This window comes from Microtus oregoni, unplaced genomic scaffold (assembly GCF_018167655.1).
Source record: "Microtus oregoni isolate MIOR12 unplaced genomic scaffold, Mior012 000005F_ref0000423, whole genome shotgun sequence".
NCBI lineage: Eukaryota > Metazoa > Chordata > Mammalia > Rodentia > Cricetidae > Microtus > Microtus oregoni.
Window position 1 is genome coordinate 36,164,590 of NW_024543064.1, and position 18,302 is coordinate 36,182,891.

An 18,302-nucleotide genomic window follows, 5' to 3' on the forward strand; every position below is an offset into this window, starting at 1 on the left:
CTAGTCTGTTACAGTTTATTTTTTTCCCCTTTGCTGTCAAAAAGCTTGTTGATTTCATGCAACTCTATTTGTCTCTTCTTGCCAGTTTGGGTAAATTTATAGTTGTCACTGTGGCTGTCAAAACAAAAGGGACCTGTCTTTACTGAATGAGAATATGCTGCTGTAGAATGTTATTTTAACTAGACAAAGATGTGTTACTTTTGTTTATGCTGATTTATTTAACTATGTAAAGATGTATTACATTTGTTCAACCTGGTACAGTGCACCATTATGTCAACAGACAGGGCCTCCAAATTATTACACATAAATCCAAAATGACTCTAGACCTTCTGAACTCAAAACCAAAAGGCATCATTGAACCATAACCGCATGAATTTCCTTGGTAGCCCAAACCCCTCTCTGCTTTACAAGGCACCGTTTCCTGATAGACAGCCTGGTAAAGCTACTGGAATCTTCTCTGTGTATTTTTTATCATTGCTACTTAACCCATCTCTGATCACCTCCATAACTGGGATAACTCCTTCATCTTGCACACCATGAGTGCGGAGTTCCTTTTACTTTTATAGGTTTTCAGATCCTCTAACCACCTTCCCACCTACAGGCTTAGGTCCCTCCAGATCCTCATGGTGTTAGGAATGTCTAAGGTCATGCCTCAGCCTTTTCCCTGTTGTTCCCAGTAAACAGAGAATCAAAAGAAACCTGTGAAAAGATACCCCCAATATTTCTTTTTTTTCCATTTTTTTTAATTGAGAAAAGGAGAAAAAAAAAACCAAGTTTCCACCTCCTCCCAGCCTCCCATTTCCCTCCCCCTCCTCCCACCCTTCTCCCCCTTCCCCCACTCCTCTCCCCCTCCCTCTCCAGTCCAAAGAGCAGTCAGGGTTCCCTGCCCTGTGGTAAATCCTAGGTCCTCCCCTCTCCATCCATTCCTAGGAAGGTGAACATCCAAACTGGCTAGGCTCCCACAAAGCCAGCACATTAAGTAGGTTCAAAACCCCGTGCCATTGTCCTTGGCTTCTCATCAGCCCTGATTGCCCCCAATATTTCTTTATCCTATTATCTGAACAAGTACAAACATTTCCTGTTCTTCCAAAATGCTTCAAAGCCAATGCTACTGTTGTGTTTTGAGAATTCTTAATTTTCCAGATACCAGACAATGCAAAGATTTTGCTTCTAAAGCCACAGACAGATTAGAGGCATTCCGAACGCCTTTCTTCCATAGCACACTTAAGTAGTGAGCATTCTAATTTTATCATTCAAATTTGGAAATGAATATTCAACAGCTAAAAGCTAGCAAAATCGTGTCCTTCTGTCTATTAGGATCATACCTAAGCTGGACATGGTGGTGAAAACCTATAACCCTTTGTAGTTGGGAGATGGAAGAGAGAAGAGCTCATGTTCAGCCTGAGATACACTGTAACATCCAAAAAGAAGAAGAGGAGGAGGGAAAGAAAAGGGGAACTTCAAGAAATACATGCTCCATGCTAAAATGTCACCATCAGTATCATACGACCACCTAAAGTTAGAATTACCTAAGTGGACCGCCATGGATTAAGTGGTGGCATATGAATGCAAACATTCAAACACAAGAAGTATTTATTACTAATGGGCATACTTATGGGGCACACTGCGATATTTCAATGTGTAGTTGTCACCGCATAAAGGTAGCTGGCAACCTATCACCCCAGACATCTGTCATTTCTTAGCATTGTGAACATTAAATAATTCAATATTCAAAATCCTCTGTAATAAATATATTAATATAATTGCTTGCTTGTTGTCAACCATAATTTTCCTATAGAGCTTTACATATTTGAGGTCAGTCTTCCTTCCTAACTGCACCTCTTCATCTGTTAACCTTTCTCTTCCCATCACTCCTCCCCTCATGCCATTCCCAGGTACTAATGTCCACTTCTCTATTCTGCCTCTCTGAGATTGTTTTTTATCTTCTACATATATTAGAAAAGGCAGTCTTTGCTCTTCTGTGTTCAACATTTCATTAGTATAATGTCCTTCAGTTACATCCATATTGCTACCAATGGCAGAATTTTATGTATTTTATTCCAAAATAATATTAATCATGCATACATACAACACAACTCATAACAGATGTGTTCTCACATGTTTCTGGGTACCCAGTGTTGGGCCTATGTCTTAGCTCTTATGGAAAGAGTTGTCCTGAACACATGAGTGCAGATATCCCTTCAACACGCTAATTTCAATTCCTTCATATGTACCCCATCAGTAAGATTGTTGAAATATACCTTGGCTCTTTCTCATTTCTTTTCTTTCCTTTTTCCTTTTGTGGTGTTGTAGATTGAATCCAAGATCTCACGAATGTAAGCAAACACTGTACCGGAAACGATATCACTAGCCTCTGTTTTACACAGAGACTCTACTAACACTCCAATACCTTTATATGAATGTTCACTGAAATTTACTAAGATTTCTTCTTTTCTTTTTGATTATAACTATGTAAACTGTGAGGGGACAATGCTCCATTTTGGTTGTTATTTGTCTTTCCCTAATGATCAGTGATGTTGAATACTTTTCACACATCTCCTTCCCTTTGTACATCCTTCTTTGAGGGATCTCTAATTTGGGTCCATTTTAAAATCCGACTTTCTCTGGGTTTTTGCTGCTGAATTTGCGGCATATTCTGTTGAATGACTAGCGGAACACACATTGTCTCTGCTGTCTGTGTTGTTTCCTCTGCTGCGCAGAAGCTGCTTTAGTTAGACATGTTCCGTTAGTCTAGTCTAACGTCTGTTGAATATGCTATTAGAGAATATCCCAAAAATTCTGTCTAGTCCAATGTCCCAAAGTCGCCTTCCTATATAATTCTGTTCTAGTAGTTACAGGTTGAAATGTATAGGTCTAGTTGGGATTCAGTTTCCCCAGTCCCTTTCTTTGAAGAGATTTTCCATTCTTCAATGTATTCATACTTACTGACTTTGTTTTTTTTTTAAAAAAAAAAAACTCAATTGGTTGTAAATGTGTGGCTTTGCTCCTGGGTTCTGAGTTCTGTTCCATTTGCCTATGTAATGGATCTTATGGGCCTTTGTAACACAATTTAATGTGAATTATTATAATTCCCCCAACTTTGCTCTTTTTGATCAAGGTTCTCTGGCTACTTGTATAGTTCTATACAGTTTTCAGGGTGCTTTCAAAACCTTCTGTATGGATATCCAAACTGTCCGTTTCTGCTCCTTCTCAGAACATAGCTGACCTTATCTAGCTACTGAAAATCCAAGGACCTGAGAGCGAGGTCCTGCCTAAAGGAAGTACAGTGGCATGAACCCCACTCAGGGAGGCAAAAAATGATGTCGTATCCCAAGCAGAGGGCCTCAGGGAGTTCTGCTTATGACATCCAGGGTTTTGATCTAGAAATGGTTTGGAAAAGCAAGAAACTTGTGTTTACAAGAAACGAAGAAGCAAGTTCAAGTTCAAATGAGGTATTAGAGGCAGAGACAGCATCCCAGCAAACTTAATGCAAGTGTATGGGTGATGTGTGTAGGCAACAGTCGCCAGGGTCATGAGCAACAACACTCAGGCAGTAATCAGATGTGAGCAGGATTGATGAGGTTCTCTCTCCTTCAGGGTTGCCAGAGAGGGAAGCAGAGGGTCACCAAGGAGTCCTGTGTGGGAGGATCAGCTTCGGATCTCCCACTAGCAAGGCAGATTTTCCCGTCTGAACTCTTTTCATCCCTCATTGGGGCAGCTGTCCATTGCCCAAGCCTTCTGAAGAGCTGACTAACCCTAGCGTGAGACAAACTGGCAGATACCATGGCTGAGCTACACTGCTTTAGTATTATGAAGAGCAAGGCTCCCAAGGCTCACCTACTAACCAACCCTGAACCCTTTCTTGCTTGGGTCAAATCAGGCTCTGCCTTGGTACTCTTCTGAAGAATCAGATGGGAGGGTTGTTAATCCTTGAATAGACTGGAGGCTGATTAGTGAGTGACATTAATCCTTTAATAGCCAAGGGGCCTGATTATTTTTCCACAGGAGATGTGTTTCTTCCTCTGAGCTCATAGACAAGAGCCCATTGTCTAAGCTCAGTCACATGAGAACCTTACAGCTGAGCAAGTGTAGGTATCAGATGTCAAATAGGCGATGCCTCCTGGAGTCCATGGCATCTGTCTTGACAGTCTAGAGAGGATCCATAATACCAGGAAGCAGATGTCACCTCCTTCCCTGGCCTCAAAAGGGACCTATCACCTCCTAATGTCTCTCTCCTGAAGAGGAACGCTTAAAAGAATTCCCACACTAGCTCAGAATTGAGACTAATAGAGGGTTATTTATTTAGGGGTAGACTCACAAACCATTATCCTCTGCTGGAATGGAGAACTGCAACCAAATCCTGTATCCAGAAAAGAGGTCGGACGGGTTAAGTAGGCATAAATAGTATAAGAGGCCACGTCCAAGTGGGCAGGTAACTTAAAAGCTACTGGCTGTAGGATTTCCTACAGCACTCTCCCTCTTAGTTTCTCTCTTTTCCTTCCCATTCCTCCAAAGAAGATAGGAACAACACGCCACCTTGTGAACTTTATTGCAGGGAGGAGAAAAGATGGCTAAGCTTGCTTTAAAAATAAGAGGGTAGATGGAGACTTTGAAGGAGAGATTTAGAAGGATATATGAGGTGACAGTCAGGGAAGGACTATATTAGGGTGGTTAAAAAGGCATGTCCTGATCTTGGTAGAACCACAAGCATGGCCAATATTTCCATTTCAGGCACAAAGCGAGCATACACCTAGGAAAGATGGAGAGATGATCTGGAGACAGAAGCAGAAAAATGGTGTTGGATTTTAACACTTAGGAGGGTTTTTGAAACCCAGGAATGCAGCTCTGGATTATGGAAAGGGAAAAAGAAGAGACATAGCAATATCCAAGGGGCTAGCATGGCCCTCCAGTCCTAAGAATGAAATCATGTAAAATGTCTGGTATTTAGAACCAGAAGAGCACGTGCTTCTGTTGTAATCACTTACAGCATCAGTATAAAGCACATTCAAGGATAGACGAGCAACAGAAAAGAATGAAAGACCCAGAAGAGCAGGCAGGGGGATGTCAGGGAGATTATTAAGGTGGAAGGTCAGACATGCATTCATGTAGGGGATAGGTAGGGAGAAAAGCAGGTAGTGATCCTGGAAGAAGATGAGGAAGAAAGACTGGTAGACAAGGAGACAGGAAACACACAGCCGGAGATGAACAAGGAGGAAAGGAAGAAAGGATGTGAGCAGATGGGCCGGAGCAAGAATGAGTGACAGGAAGACAAGATGGCAGGCAGCATGCCATTGGAGCTGTCCTTGTCCTGAGAAGATTATTGGAGCTTTTTGAGACATAGATGAATCCCATTCTTGGACTTCAACACAATTCTCGGTATGGGGACTGGGATCCTGGTGGAATCTGGCAGCAGCTCAAAGCGGAGCAGGGTCAGGGCCACAGCCACCTTCAGCTCATTCATGGCAAACTGTTTCCCAATGCAGTTCCTGGGTCAGAAAGGGACAATAAACTAAGAGGCCTCAGGTCCTGTTCTGAGCCGTATAGGCATTGTCCTTTGTGCCCTAGCATAGAACTGGGCATTTGGGGCACTCATTCATGGCATTCAGCCTGATCCCTTTCCTTACGGGTCACTGGGCCCTGATACTTGCTGTCTTTTTTTGTTGTTTGTTTTGGTTTGGTTTTTGTTTTGGTTTTAGTTTTTTGAGACAGAGTTTCTCTGTAGCTTTGGGGCCTGTCCTGGAACTAGCTTTTGTAGATAGTCAGTCTAGCCTTGAACTCCTGAGTACTAGGATTAAAGGCACATGCCACTACTGCCCAGCTGATTCTGCTGTCTTAATCTTTTACAAATAGCCCTCTTTTCTGAGACTGACTCTAAGCCTGCTTTGAGAGGCAAGGAATCAGCTAGTCTTTCTGACCCCACAATGTGGATTCCACTGGTCAAGGCAACACGTGGAGTGATGGATCTCACTGGTAGAAATCACTGTCTAGGGGGAAAGTCGCAGTGATCCTGATGCGGAATCGGGGCTGACAGAGAAGTTCTTGTAGAACATACTGGGTTGGGGATCCTCAAGCTCCTGCCTATCCACCTCCCACTTATTGGTCAGGATCCCAACTCCTCTTCAGTCAGTAGCACCTGCAGCCCTCGAGTTCTCTTTCAGGGTTGGCCCTGTGTGCTGCCTTCAGTTTCCTGTCCCAGACTTCACTGGTACCCCAGTCTCTTCTCTTCATATTGACCCTCCCATCCTTTCAATCTGGAAGCAGGGAGGATGGTAGGTAGGTGGGACAGGAGAGAGGGGGGATGGGGGAAGTGGAGTGGAGTGGAGAAAAATGTATAGCATGTTCCTATCCAAACAATTAAATGAGAAGGATTTAATTTTTAGAATTTGGTAGCATAAGTGTCTAGATGTCTCAAATGCAGCCACACCCCACACCCCCTGTGTGGCTGGCTCCCTAACTCTTACCTGTTCAGTTACTTTCTGTCTCAGTAAATGTTGCAGAGACCAAGGAGAACTCTCTCTCTCTCTCTCTCTCTCTCTCTCTCTCTCTCTCTCTCCTCTGTCTCCCTCCCCCCACCTCTCCTTCCACATGCTCAAGGCTCAGAACAATGAGCAGCTAGCCCCTATCTTATGCCTGTTGTTTCTTACTTGGACACTCAAAGCATCATTGGTGCTTTATTAGGGCCACAGCATAGTCCAGGGCCTAGGACAGTGCCAGAAATGTGGATCATTCTATTAACTTCTCAGTAAGTAAAGTATCAAAGAAGAAAGATGTGTCCGTTTCACACAGAGGTGGCTGATTCTGTAGACCACCTTTCTGCTCTTGATGAGCCAGAGGCAGAACCCAATGTCTCTGTGTTTCTGTCACAGCAAAGGACTTGGCACAGAAAAAAAAATAACTTTAATAAATGCAAGTGTGAAAATTAGCTAAATAAAAAAATAAAATGTACTAGAATACACAAAAGGTAAATATTTTATACAGTGACTGAGCTAACTGATACTTTCCAATCCATCGATGACCTCATCATTGATCCCTAAGAGGAAGTGTTCACCCCTAGACTCATTCTAGGTAAACAATATGCCTGTTCACCCCTAGACTCATTCTAGGTAAACAATATGCCTGTTCACCCCTAGACTCATTCTAGGTAAACAATATGCCTGTTCACCCCTAGACTCATTCTAGGTAAACAATATGCCTGTTCTGTGACAATTAATTCAGCATGGCAGAGGTCACAGAACTGTGGCTACACAGAAACCCTCCTTCTCTTCATTACTTCCTTGACAATGCACATTCCACAAGAGGATTCATCCTCCAGCCTTTATTCATTTCTACAGAAGCTCTCTGGACTGTAGCTTCTGAACTCAACAGCTGTTTGAGGAATGTTTGTTAGTGTTATAGCTAGGTCATGCCAAATGTACTGTCCCCATTTTTCAGAACTGGTTAAGTGAATCACCGCCCTACAGTGTAAAATCCTTCTCCAAATTTTGCTCATTTGGGAAGCTATACATATTAATACACAGTGAAATTTTTGTTGGGTTAGAAATCAAAATTGTGTAAGAAAAAATTAATTGATGTCCATCCTACCACAGTGGGCTCTGTACTTTTCCTAACATGGCTTCAACATAATTCTAAAGACATGAAAATATTTTTATAGTTATTTTTGTGACTGATTGGTGAATTAAACAAAGTGGTGGGATGAGTGGAGAATGATGTGACATACATTTATCCTTTAGGATATCTGACAGATGAGAAAAACAGCTGAATGGGAGTAAGTTTATATGGGAAAACATAAGTATGAAGATTCATATTCTAGAAATAGTGAAAATTTCAACATATATTGAAGTTTAAAATACAAACTGACACAAATTTATATGGCTTTGGGGAAAAGTAGTCTGCCAAAAAAAAACCATGGTGTCTCCTTAAATACCAAATCTTTACAAAAAAAATGCATCCCACCCACAAACACCTGAAGATGTCACATAGGAGCCCAGGGAATCATAAACACTAGATATATACCCAGAGACTACACTTTCCTCCACTCATGACACACAGTAGACACCTCACCTTGCTCCACCTGAGAAGGGCAGGAACGAGTGACTGTGTCGAGAAGAATCTGGTGCAAATCGAGAGGGGTCAAACACCTGCAGTGGGAATACAGGGGCCAGGGCAAGTAAGAATCAAATGTTTGCTTTCAACTCATAAGCAAACCCAAATATCCAAAAGTAAGAGTAGGGCTAAGTCTTGGTCCTGAGATACCTTCCCCTGACCTTTTCCCATTGCCCCGATACCTCTGGGTTTGGCCAGACAGTTGGGTTGTGATGAAGGCCATACAAGGAGAGCAAGACTGAGATACCTGTGGGGTGAGTAGTACAAAGAGAGACTGGTTATGTCAGTGGGGTAGGGATGGCACTTGTTCCCTTATTCAGCAGAGAACACGCACATGTAAATGGCCCACAAGCTAGAAACCATCATTTTGACCACAGGGAAGTAGGATGGGCTTGGCAAAGCACTGAGCACAGGTTGGTTACTAAAAGCCACGCACCTAGGTGTGAGGACAAGAAAGCCTTTGAGAATCACTATTACATTAAGTGAAATGATAACTTTTTCATGAGCCTTCGCTGCATTCAACAGTCACAAGCGACTTTCAAAAATGCACTATTGTATTCTCCTTTTTTCCGGATGAGGTTATGGAGTCTCAGTCAGACTGATTGGCCTTTCTTGTTCACAAAGCTTCAGTGTGGCAGACTGGAAAATTATACCAATGATTATTGATCCATGTATTTTTTTCTACCATGATGTGGGACTAAGATCTGGTGGATCTGGTGATCAGCTGAACTCTTCTATCAGCTTGAGGTATCCTCAGACATTAGACCACAATCTATCCATGATTTGGGAGTGCCCGAATTTTCCCATTTTCCTCCACCCATAGAAAGAAACACATCTTCCCAGCACTTACCTAATTCTCTTTTGCATCAAATAATAATTTAACAATTAATGCCTAAAGGCTGAAATTCAATATAGAAGTTGGCTTTTATTTACTGAGATTTTGCTGAATTCTAACTGTATGTAAATCAATTCACACACTCCATTCTAACTTAAAGTAAAATCCCTTCACAACTCCTGATATGGAATGGGAGAGCCATTAGAGACTTTACTAGCTCAGAACTCCTAAAGACACAAGAAAATCCCATTCTTCTTTGCCTTGCCTGAGTTTATCTGGGGAGTTCATACCTTTGGGTAGAGAGCGCCCATCAGGGAAGGTGACAGGTGTGCTGAGATCTCTGCCCACACCTGGGACAGGTGGGTAGAGCCTCAGGGCCTCCTTGATGCACATGGTGGTGTAGGGCATTTGGTCCAGGTGGTCCCTGAAATGAGGCCCATCTGAGTCACATAGAGCTGGGTTGAGCAGGACCTCCCCATTACCGGAAGATAGGAATCTCTTTTATCATGAGCTCCCACCTACCAGGTGATAGAAGCTCCACCTCCTAGAAGACTCTGCACCTCATCCCTGCATCTCTGCTGGTGCTCAGGGTGTGAGGCCAGAGCATAGAGGATCCACGAGATACCACTGGCTGTGGTGTCATGGCCTTCAAACATGAACGTGTCCACTTCAGCACGCAGGTCCTTATCAGATAAGCTGCTTCCGTTTTCCATCTGGTGAAGACCACAGATGAGAGAATAATGTTTGGTGGCCACTCTGTGATTTAGGTCAGGACTCAAGCCTCTCCTCGGGTTTCACATACTCTGGCAAACAGGAGGATGTCCAGAAAATCCAGTCGCCTTTTCTTCTTAACCTTTTCCAGCTCTCCCTCATCTTGAAGCTGAGCCTTCCTTGATTTGATCACTTGATCTATCCAAGGAGAGTAGTTACCAGACAGAAATGAGAGCACAGTTCCCAAGAAGTCCACGGACCCTCTATGTCAATCTCTACTCATTCCAGAGGCCAGCGTGTATATGGTCTAGGGTTGGCTAAGGTGTTAGGGTCTAGAACATCTTGTTGAGAGAGGTTTCTGTCCCACCTGGTCCTACAGTTGTTCAGTCCCAAAAAATCACAGAGGTCTACATCAATTATAAATTGATTGGCCTATTAGCTCGGTCTTCTTATTAACTCTTATAACTTATTTTATCCCATAATTCTTGTCTGTGTTAGCTTGGTTTTCAGCAAGGCAGTCACATGTTGCTTGCTCTGTGGCTGGGTCATGACTGCAGACTGCGTTTTCCTCTTCCCAGAATTCTCCTGTTCTCATTTGCCTTGCCTCTACCTCCTGCCTCGTCGCCCTGCCTATACTTCCTGCCTGATTACTGGCCAATCAGTGTTTATTAAACAAGAACAAAAAACAAATCTTTACAAAATAAAACCATTGTTCCACAGCAACATCTGCCAGACACCAAGTTGCCCCTTGGGATAACAACTGGAAAAGATCTTTTCTAATGATGTTTGGATGGATTTCATTAAATATAACCAATGTGATGCCCCAGGTAACCACTGCATAGCATCTAGTGCCCTACATCTTAGCTTCCTTGTTCTTGGAAAGTATCCAACATAAGTTCATTTTACATCCTTCAGAGGAGCAAAGGACCTGGTCCTGTCTCAAAGATCATGGTTATCGTTTTTAGGCTGAGCCTGACAAAAGAAGGGAGAGAAAAGAAACAAACAGGACCTGTATGATCATGGGCAAGTCGGTAGGCACTGATAGCCTGGCGGCCATTAGAAGACAGACTGTAGATGGTGTCATTCTGGTGAAAGATGTTCCTCACACGGAAAAAAAAGAGATTGTTCAGGTCCTCAACTGCTTGGATGTAGGGCTGGTATTTTCTGTGAACACAACACAGTGACAATAAGGAGATATGACCCAGAGACAGGGTAGTAAGTTCCTTGATTTGGACAGAGATAACACCAGAACACATGTTATTTCTCTCTTATATCCTTGTAACCACCATTGTCTTTAGAAGATGACATGGCCATTCAGGCTGCCACCTGGGAATTAATGGTACATCTGAGGTAGGGTAGTGCCTGATATAGAGTTAGAGCATGGCCTAATTTCTTGCTGTATAAGGAAAGATCCTGTGTTTTATGGATGTTGGTATCTAATATGTTCCATCTGCCTCTCAGGGAAAGCCACATTAGTTGGCAAGACCAAAGACCCTAGAGTTCAGGGATGTTACTCACCCATCCAACTGGACACTGCCCTCATGACTGAAGGCACACTTCATGATGGTATCCAAGGTCATCAAGGAGATGTGTTGGAAGATCTCCAGGGTGGAATCCTGGCCAACAATCTGTTCCCATTTATCCTATAGAGGAAGTAGAAACCTGGCCCCAAGTATCCAAGAATGCTGGTGCTACCTAGAGTAGACTCATTCCCTGCATCTCTAGATACCATTTTCTATCTCCCTGTACCAGGTGTTGTGCCAGATGGCTGATTTCCATTGTCAACTTAGTTGGATTAAAATACACCAAGGAAACTCACAGGACACTCTAACAAGGAAGCAGGTATGCTAATTACAGACTTTTACTCTCCTTCTTCTCCTCCAAATTAACCCCCTAGCTCTGTAATAGAACACCTCCTGCAGCCCCCCTTTCCCTCTGCCCCCAGATCCAGTGACTCCCAACGATTTACCCTCCTAAACTCCCTCCCCCAAACCCAGCTTTATCCTAGCCCCAAACTATGTGGGAACCTACTGGCCACCCTAACCAGGGACACAAGTAGGGACGCAAGCTGCAGGTCTTCACCCCTCCCTCCATCCCTCCAAGTCCAATCACTTAATCTCATGCCCACCTCTTAAGTATCATACTACTATGGCCTCTCCTCAATCCCCATCCTCATTCCCAGGAGACTAAGAAGATCCTGGTAGAACATCTGCTTACTTTCCTCTTGTGAAACTCCTCCATCATCCCCAGCTCAATCACCATTCCTATGCCCCAGTACTCAGAAACAGATTTTACCTGGAACCCCCAGTGCCCACACCTATCAGGACCTGGAAGATTTTCTTATAGGCAAAACACACCACCACATACTTCTAAGACCCACATTGGAAACAGAAAATAAGGAACAAAACACTACCACCAAAAGTAACCGGAGTTAACAACCACTGGTCATTAATATTGCTTAATATCAATGATCTCAATTCACCTATAAAAAGGCACAGGTTAAGAGAATGGATACAAAAATAGGATCCAGCAGTCTACTGTTTACAAGAAAAACATCTCAACCTCAAGACAGACACTACCTCAGAGTAAAGGGTTGGGAAAAGGTTTTCCAATCAAACAGATCTAAGAAATAAGCAGGTTCTGGCTATCCTAATAGCTAACAAAATTGATTTCAAACTACAATCAATCAGAAGAGATGGAGAACTCATGCCAGGAAAAATTCATCAAGATGAAGTCTCAATCCTGAATATCTATGCCCTTAATATAAAAGCACGCACATATGTATAAGAAACATTACTAAAACTGAAATCACACATCAAACCGCACACACTAATAGTAGGAGATTTCAACACTCGTCTCTCACCAATGGACAGATCAACCCAACAGAAACTTAACAGAGAAATAAGAGAACTAACAGATGTAATGAATCAAATGGACTTAACAGACATCTATAGAACATTCCACCCAATCAGAAAGAATATACCTTCTTCTCAGCATCTCATGGAATCTTCTCAAAAATTGATTACATACTTGGTAACAAAACAAACATCCACAGATACAAAAAAAATTGGAGTAGCCACCTGTGTCTTATCGGATCTCCCTGGAGTTAAATTAGAATTTAACAATACCAGCCCCAGAAAGCCTACAAACTCATGGAAACTGAAGAATCAACTACTGAACCACCCCCGGGTGAAGGAAGAAATAAAGGAAAAATTAAAGTTTTCCTTGAATTCAATGAAAATGAAGACACACTATACCCAAACCTATGGGACACTATGAAAGCAGTGCTAAGAGGAAAGTTCATAGCACTTTATGTGGGCCCACATAAAGAAAACAGAGAAAGCTCAAATTAGAGACTGAAAAGCACACATGAAAATTCTAAAAAAAAAAAAAAAAAAAAAAAAGAAGAAGAAGAAGAAGAAGCAGATTTACCCAGGACGAGTTGAAGACTGGAAATAATCAAACTGGGGGCTGAAATCAACACAGAAAACAATCCAAAGAATAAATGAAACAAAGAGCTGGCTCTTTGAAAAAATCAACAAGATTGGCCAACCCCTATCCAAACTAATCAAAAGGCAGAGAAAGAACATGCAAATTACAAGATCAGAAATGAAAAGGGGGGCATAACAACAGACACTGAGGAAATTCAGAGAATTATTAGATCTTACTACCAAAGCCTGTATTCCACAAAATTGGAAAATGTAGAAGAAATGGACAACTTTTTAGATAAATACCATATACCAAAATTAAATCAAGACCAGGTGAACATTTTAAATAGATGTATAAGTCACAAGGAAATAGAAGCTGTCATCAAAAACCTCCAACCAAAAAAAAAAGCCCTGGGACAGATGGTTTTAGTGCAGAATTCTACTAGAACTTCCAAGAAGAGCTTATATCTATACTCCTTAATGTGTCTCACATAATAAAACAGAAGAATCATTGCCGAACACTTTTTATGAAGCTACAGTTACTCTGATGCCAAAAAACCACACAAAGACTCAACCAAGAAAGAGAATAACAGACCAGTCTCACTCATGAACATCAATGCAAAAATTCTCAATAAAATACTGGCAAACCGAATCCAAGAACACATCAAAAAATCATCCATTCTGATCAAGTGGGCTTCACCCCAGAGATACAGGGCTGGTTCAACATATGAAAATCTTTCGATGTAATCCATCATATAAATAAACTAAAAGAAAAAAACATATGATCATTTCGTTAAATGCTAAAAAAGCATTTGACAAAATTCAATACCCCTTTATGATAAAAGTCTTTGAGAGATTAGGCATACAAGGATTATATCTAAATATAATAAAAGCAATATACAGCAAGCCAACAGCTCACATCAAATTAAATGGAGAGAAACTCAAAGACATTCCACTAAAATCAGGAACAAGACAAGACTGTCCACTCTCTCCATATCTCTTCAACATAGTGCTTGAAGTTCTAGCAATAGCAATAAGACAACATAAGGAGATCAAGGGATTCAAATTGGAAAGGAAAATGTCAAACTTTTGTTAATTGCAGATGATATGATAGTGCATATAAGTGACCACAAAAACTCTACCAGAGAACACCTACCACTGATAAATACCTTCGGTGATGTGTCAGGATACAAAATCAACTAAAAAAAATCAGTAGCCCTCCTATACACAAAGGATAAAGAAGCCGAAAGGAAAATCAGAGAAACATCACCTTTCACAATAGCCACAAATAACATAAAGTATCTTGGGGTAACACTAACCAAGGAAGTGAAAGATCTATTTGACAAGAACTTTAAGTCTTTGAAGAAAGAAATTGAAGAGGATACCAGAAAATGGAAAGATCTCCCTTGGATTGGTAGGATCAACAAAGTAAAAATGGCAATCCTACTAAAGTCAATCTATAGATTCAGTGCAATCTCCATCAAGATCCCAACAAAATTCTTCACAGACCTTGAGAGAACAGTAATCAACTTTATATGGAAAAACAAAAAACCCAGGATAGCCAAAACAATCCTATAGGATAAAGGAACTTCTGGAGGCATTACCATCCATGACATCCTCATTTCTTCTGTCCTCCCTATTCCCTCCTCTCCTCTCCTACCCTCTCCTCTCCACTCCTTTTCTCTCCCCACATCTGGATCCTCTCTGTGCATTGACTTTTGAGGAACCTATTTCACATGATAAATTGAGTGTTAATCCATGTGACTGTGTCTGAGGTTTCTACATTAAAGAGTAGAATCTGAGCATGTCCTAGGAGTGGGTATGTGGATATGAGAGTGAAAAGGGTAGAGGTGAAGGAGAGAGGGAGCAAGAAAAAGAGAGGCGCACATAAAGAGAAGACTCACCAACATTACATGAACAGAATCTGCCATGATTCTCACATAAGGTTTCAGGATATCATAGTGGAAAGCTGGGGTCAACATTCGTCGGTGCTGGAACCATGTTTCTCCATTCAACAAAAGCAAACCGTACCCTGGACAGAGATGATTGTGTGACTGAGCATATGAGCAATGGGATTGGAAGCCTAGGGAAAACTCAGAGAGACAAACATTGGAAGAACAGGAAGACAAAGAAGGATGAAAGAAAAAAAGACTAGTACTTTTCAATAATTGGTTTTCCCTAGTTGACCTGACACTTATGATGTGATCATGATAGCTACAACATAAAGATTTAAAATGGCGAGGGAAGGATGTAGAAAGACAAGCATGGCAGGCTAAAAATGTTGGCAAATAGGAAATATGACAACACACGGAAGAGGTTCACGTCTGGTTAGAAGAGAAATGAAATTAAAAAGAAGGGATATATCGAAGGTAATGGTCCATCTCCATTGTTCTCAATGAATCAAGATACAGGTTTTGGTAAACCCAAGTGGAGAGTGACCACAGTTGGTGTTTAAATGACTGTACATACCAATCCAAGGAGCTAGAAATCTGTAGGAACCGTGACTTTTGGGGTCTGGAAAAGGAAGTAAGGCATTAGTAAGAAACAAAGAAAGATGTAGTGACCTGAGTTGGCTACATAAGCCCAGAGAGCACCACGAAATCTTAACAACTGTCTATTGCCAGTTTGCCTCATGCTACTTCCCACTGTTTTCCATCCCCCTTGATAGTCTGACTTAGGGAGGCAACCTCTCTAGAACAGAAGCTAAATATCCCAAGGATTAGGATGGTGTATTAGCAAGACACATCAATTATTAGGTCCCCAACCCCAAGGAATAAGACAACCTTGTGATTTAACTGCAGTTGCTAATAGCTTAGTCATCCACAATACAGAACAGAACAATTAGAAGATTCAAACCCAAGTCACTAGAGATACGAAATTGATTTTATCTATAACTGGCCATCCCAATTCAGTTAAAAATGGTAAATAAATTGAACTCATACTACTATTTTAACGTTGTAGTGCTAAGCAGCAAGAAAGTATTAAGTAAGTATTGTTGGCCGTGCAAGGTCATGACCAGGAAACATGAAAAGTACTGTTTAGGCATTAGTAACTGAATTGTCACTTCTTCCTGTACCTCACAGACCCAGATATAAACCAAGAATGGAAGATCCACGATGGTGATGGAGTTTCACCCTTACCTGATCTCCCCAGAATCACCTTTATGTAGTCAGGGTCATACACCAGTAAGCGCATTTTGGACCACCAGAACCACCGTGGGCAGGCACTTGGGAAATTCTTTACTCGTGTTAGAATCTCTTGAAACTCCTGGTCCTCAGAGATCTGATATCAGGTGAAAAATGAATCACTAAAAATACTTGGTGCCACATGTACTTGGTGACTTATGTTTGTAATCTCAACACATCACTTGGGAGGCAGAAATCAGAGGATCTCTGCTGGAATGAGGCCAATATAGGCTGCATAATGAGACCCAGGCCAGACTGGGCTACCTTGCAACACATTGCCAAAAAAAAAAAAAAGGTAGCAAAACCTCAAAACCTCAAAGTAAAATAAGAAGAAATCATCTCTTCTTTTACTTCTTGGTCCTAAATAAAGAAAGGGCAGAACAACCTCAGGAATGTGGTGAGGATGATTCCACAGAACCTAGGATTAGAGAGCAGCTTGATGGCCTCCTCTGCTGTCTTCTAGACTTTGTTCTCCCACTTTAGCCAGATGCTGTGGTCCTGTTAGATAAAGCTTACCCCATAACCTCAACTCTGTCTCATATTCCAAATATTCTAGATCTTCTTAAATGTGGTCAACCTTTGTCATGTGCCTCTCTCTGCAACCTTTTACCTAGTTCTGTGCCTATTCCTCCAGAGGTGACAGAGGCTCTCCCAGCCCCTAGGCTGCTTTTTTGGGAAAACTACACTTGTGCCAGGCCCTTGGTTGGGCTTTGAGGAACAGTGTGCTTAACAACATGGAGGACACACACTACAGGCTGTGCAGGAGTAGAGCCCATAAATAAAAGAACTCTGAATAATAGTGTATCTCTAGCAATGGCCCTCACATCTGCTGAACAACTTTCCTGACCCTTAGGATTTAAACCTATAAATCATCTACCCGTCAGCTCTGTCAGTCTTAGATATATCTATGTAATCAATTGCTTCACCCAATAGCAAAGTGAATCCCTTTAACACACTTGGCACTCTCTACGATTCCTGCCTGTTGTTACCAAGCACAGGACAGATTCTATCACACTAATAGCCATGTTCTCAGACAAACTCTGTGCTAGGAGGAGAGGATGAAGAGAAACGAGGGCAGGGGTACCACCAAGAAGCCCAGCATTTTTAGAACAGGTGAGGCTGTGGGATTTACTTTGCCTAGAAAGGAAAAGGCTTAGGTAGGACCCACTACAACCTCCCAAATCCAGGGCTCTTGAAACTGATGACAGATCTGCATAAGGAAGAAGGGTGCAGCAGAGTCGACAGTATTAAGACCAGGCTCTTTTGAGCAGTGAGCCCCTATTTGCTGAAGTGAGCACAACCTGAGATGTGTCCCATTCTGAGAAGAGTGACCCATAAAGGACCTGTGCTTATTTTATAGCAAAGTCTATTCTGTAAAGTTGATGGCTATTCTCTGAGACCCCCACCCAACCTTCCCTTTCCTTCATACCTTGTGCCCATAGAACCAGTTGGCAGGTGGGGATGGGAACTGCTGGGTAACTCTGAGTAGCCATTGCCTGTGCACATAGAACTGGATCACCTTGAAGAGCAGCAGGAGCAGGCTGAGCACAGAGGCCACTTGCAGGAAGCCAGAAATGCTGCCTGGGAATCTGATAAGACTCAAAGCAGAGACACTCATGGTGCAAATGGCTTCTGGATCACTGACTCTCCCTCACTTTCACTAACACCTTGGTGTCCACAAGCCCCAGGAAGACTGCCCCACCTACTTGTGGGAGGGAGATGGGTGTGAGCAGAGCTTGATTTCAATATCAGAGTTGACCAACCTGAACAACCTACTTATGGAAGCAGTGACATGAAAGACATATCAAGTGACAGTGGTTAAATGTCCCTTTATGCACATAGCTTACAAGTATTTGTAAAAGAGCTACAAAAAGAACTGGTGAAGGCTGCCTTCAAGGAGTTCATGGCTTAGTTTACCAAACGTTCATTAGAAGAGGCTGCTTGTACTATTTCCAAGATTTTAGGAATGGAAAATTATGACAAAAAGGTGAATTGAGGGGTTACATGGGGAAAAGACTTGAAAGTGTGCTATAGGGTTTC

The 18,302-nt window shown here is 42.0% G+C and overlaps 1 protein-coding gene across 2 annotated transcripts; it reads right to left on the reverse strand.

Annotated features, from left to right (window-relative positions):
• LOC121448312 (cytochrome P450 4A12B) lies at positions 1–17,902 on the reverse strand. 2 transcript variants are annotated; one of them, XM_041652213.1, is made up of 12 exons: positions 17,692–17,902; positions 16,218–16,359; positions 15,547–15,591; positions 14,982–15,109; positions 11,168–11,292; positions 10,659–10,813; positions 9,741–9,847; positions 9,461–9,651; positions 9,229–9,362; positions 8,286–8,350; positions 8,062–8,138; positions 1–114 (listed from the first exon to the last, which is right to left on the reverse strand). In XM_041652213.1, exons 1-12 carry the CDS (start codon positions 17,878–17,880, stop codon positions 9–11), a joined length of 1,464 nt encoding a protein of 487 aa, XP_041508147.1. In that variant the 5' UTR covers positions 17,881–17,902; the 3' UTR covers positions 1–8. The 2 variants fall into 2 exon arrangements, with proteins under 2 accessions (XP_041508147.1, XP_041508146.1); XM_041652212.1 differs by lacking the exon at positions 1–114 and adding an exon at positions 5,167–5,486.
• Positions 17,903–18,302: the final 400 nt, after the last annotated feature.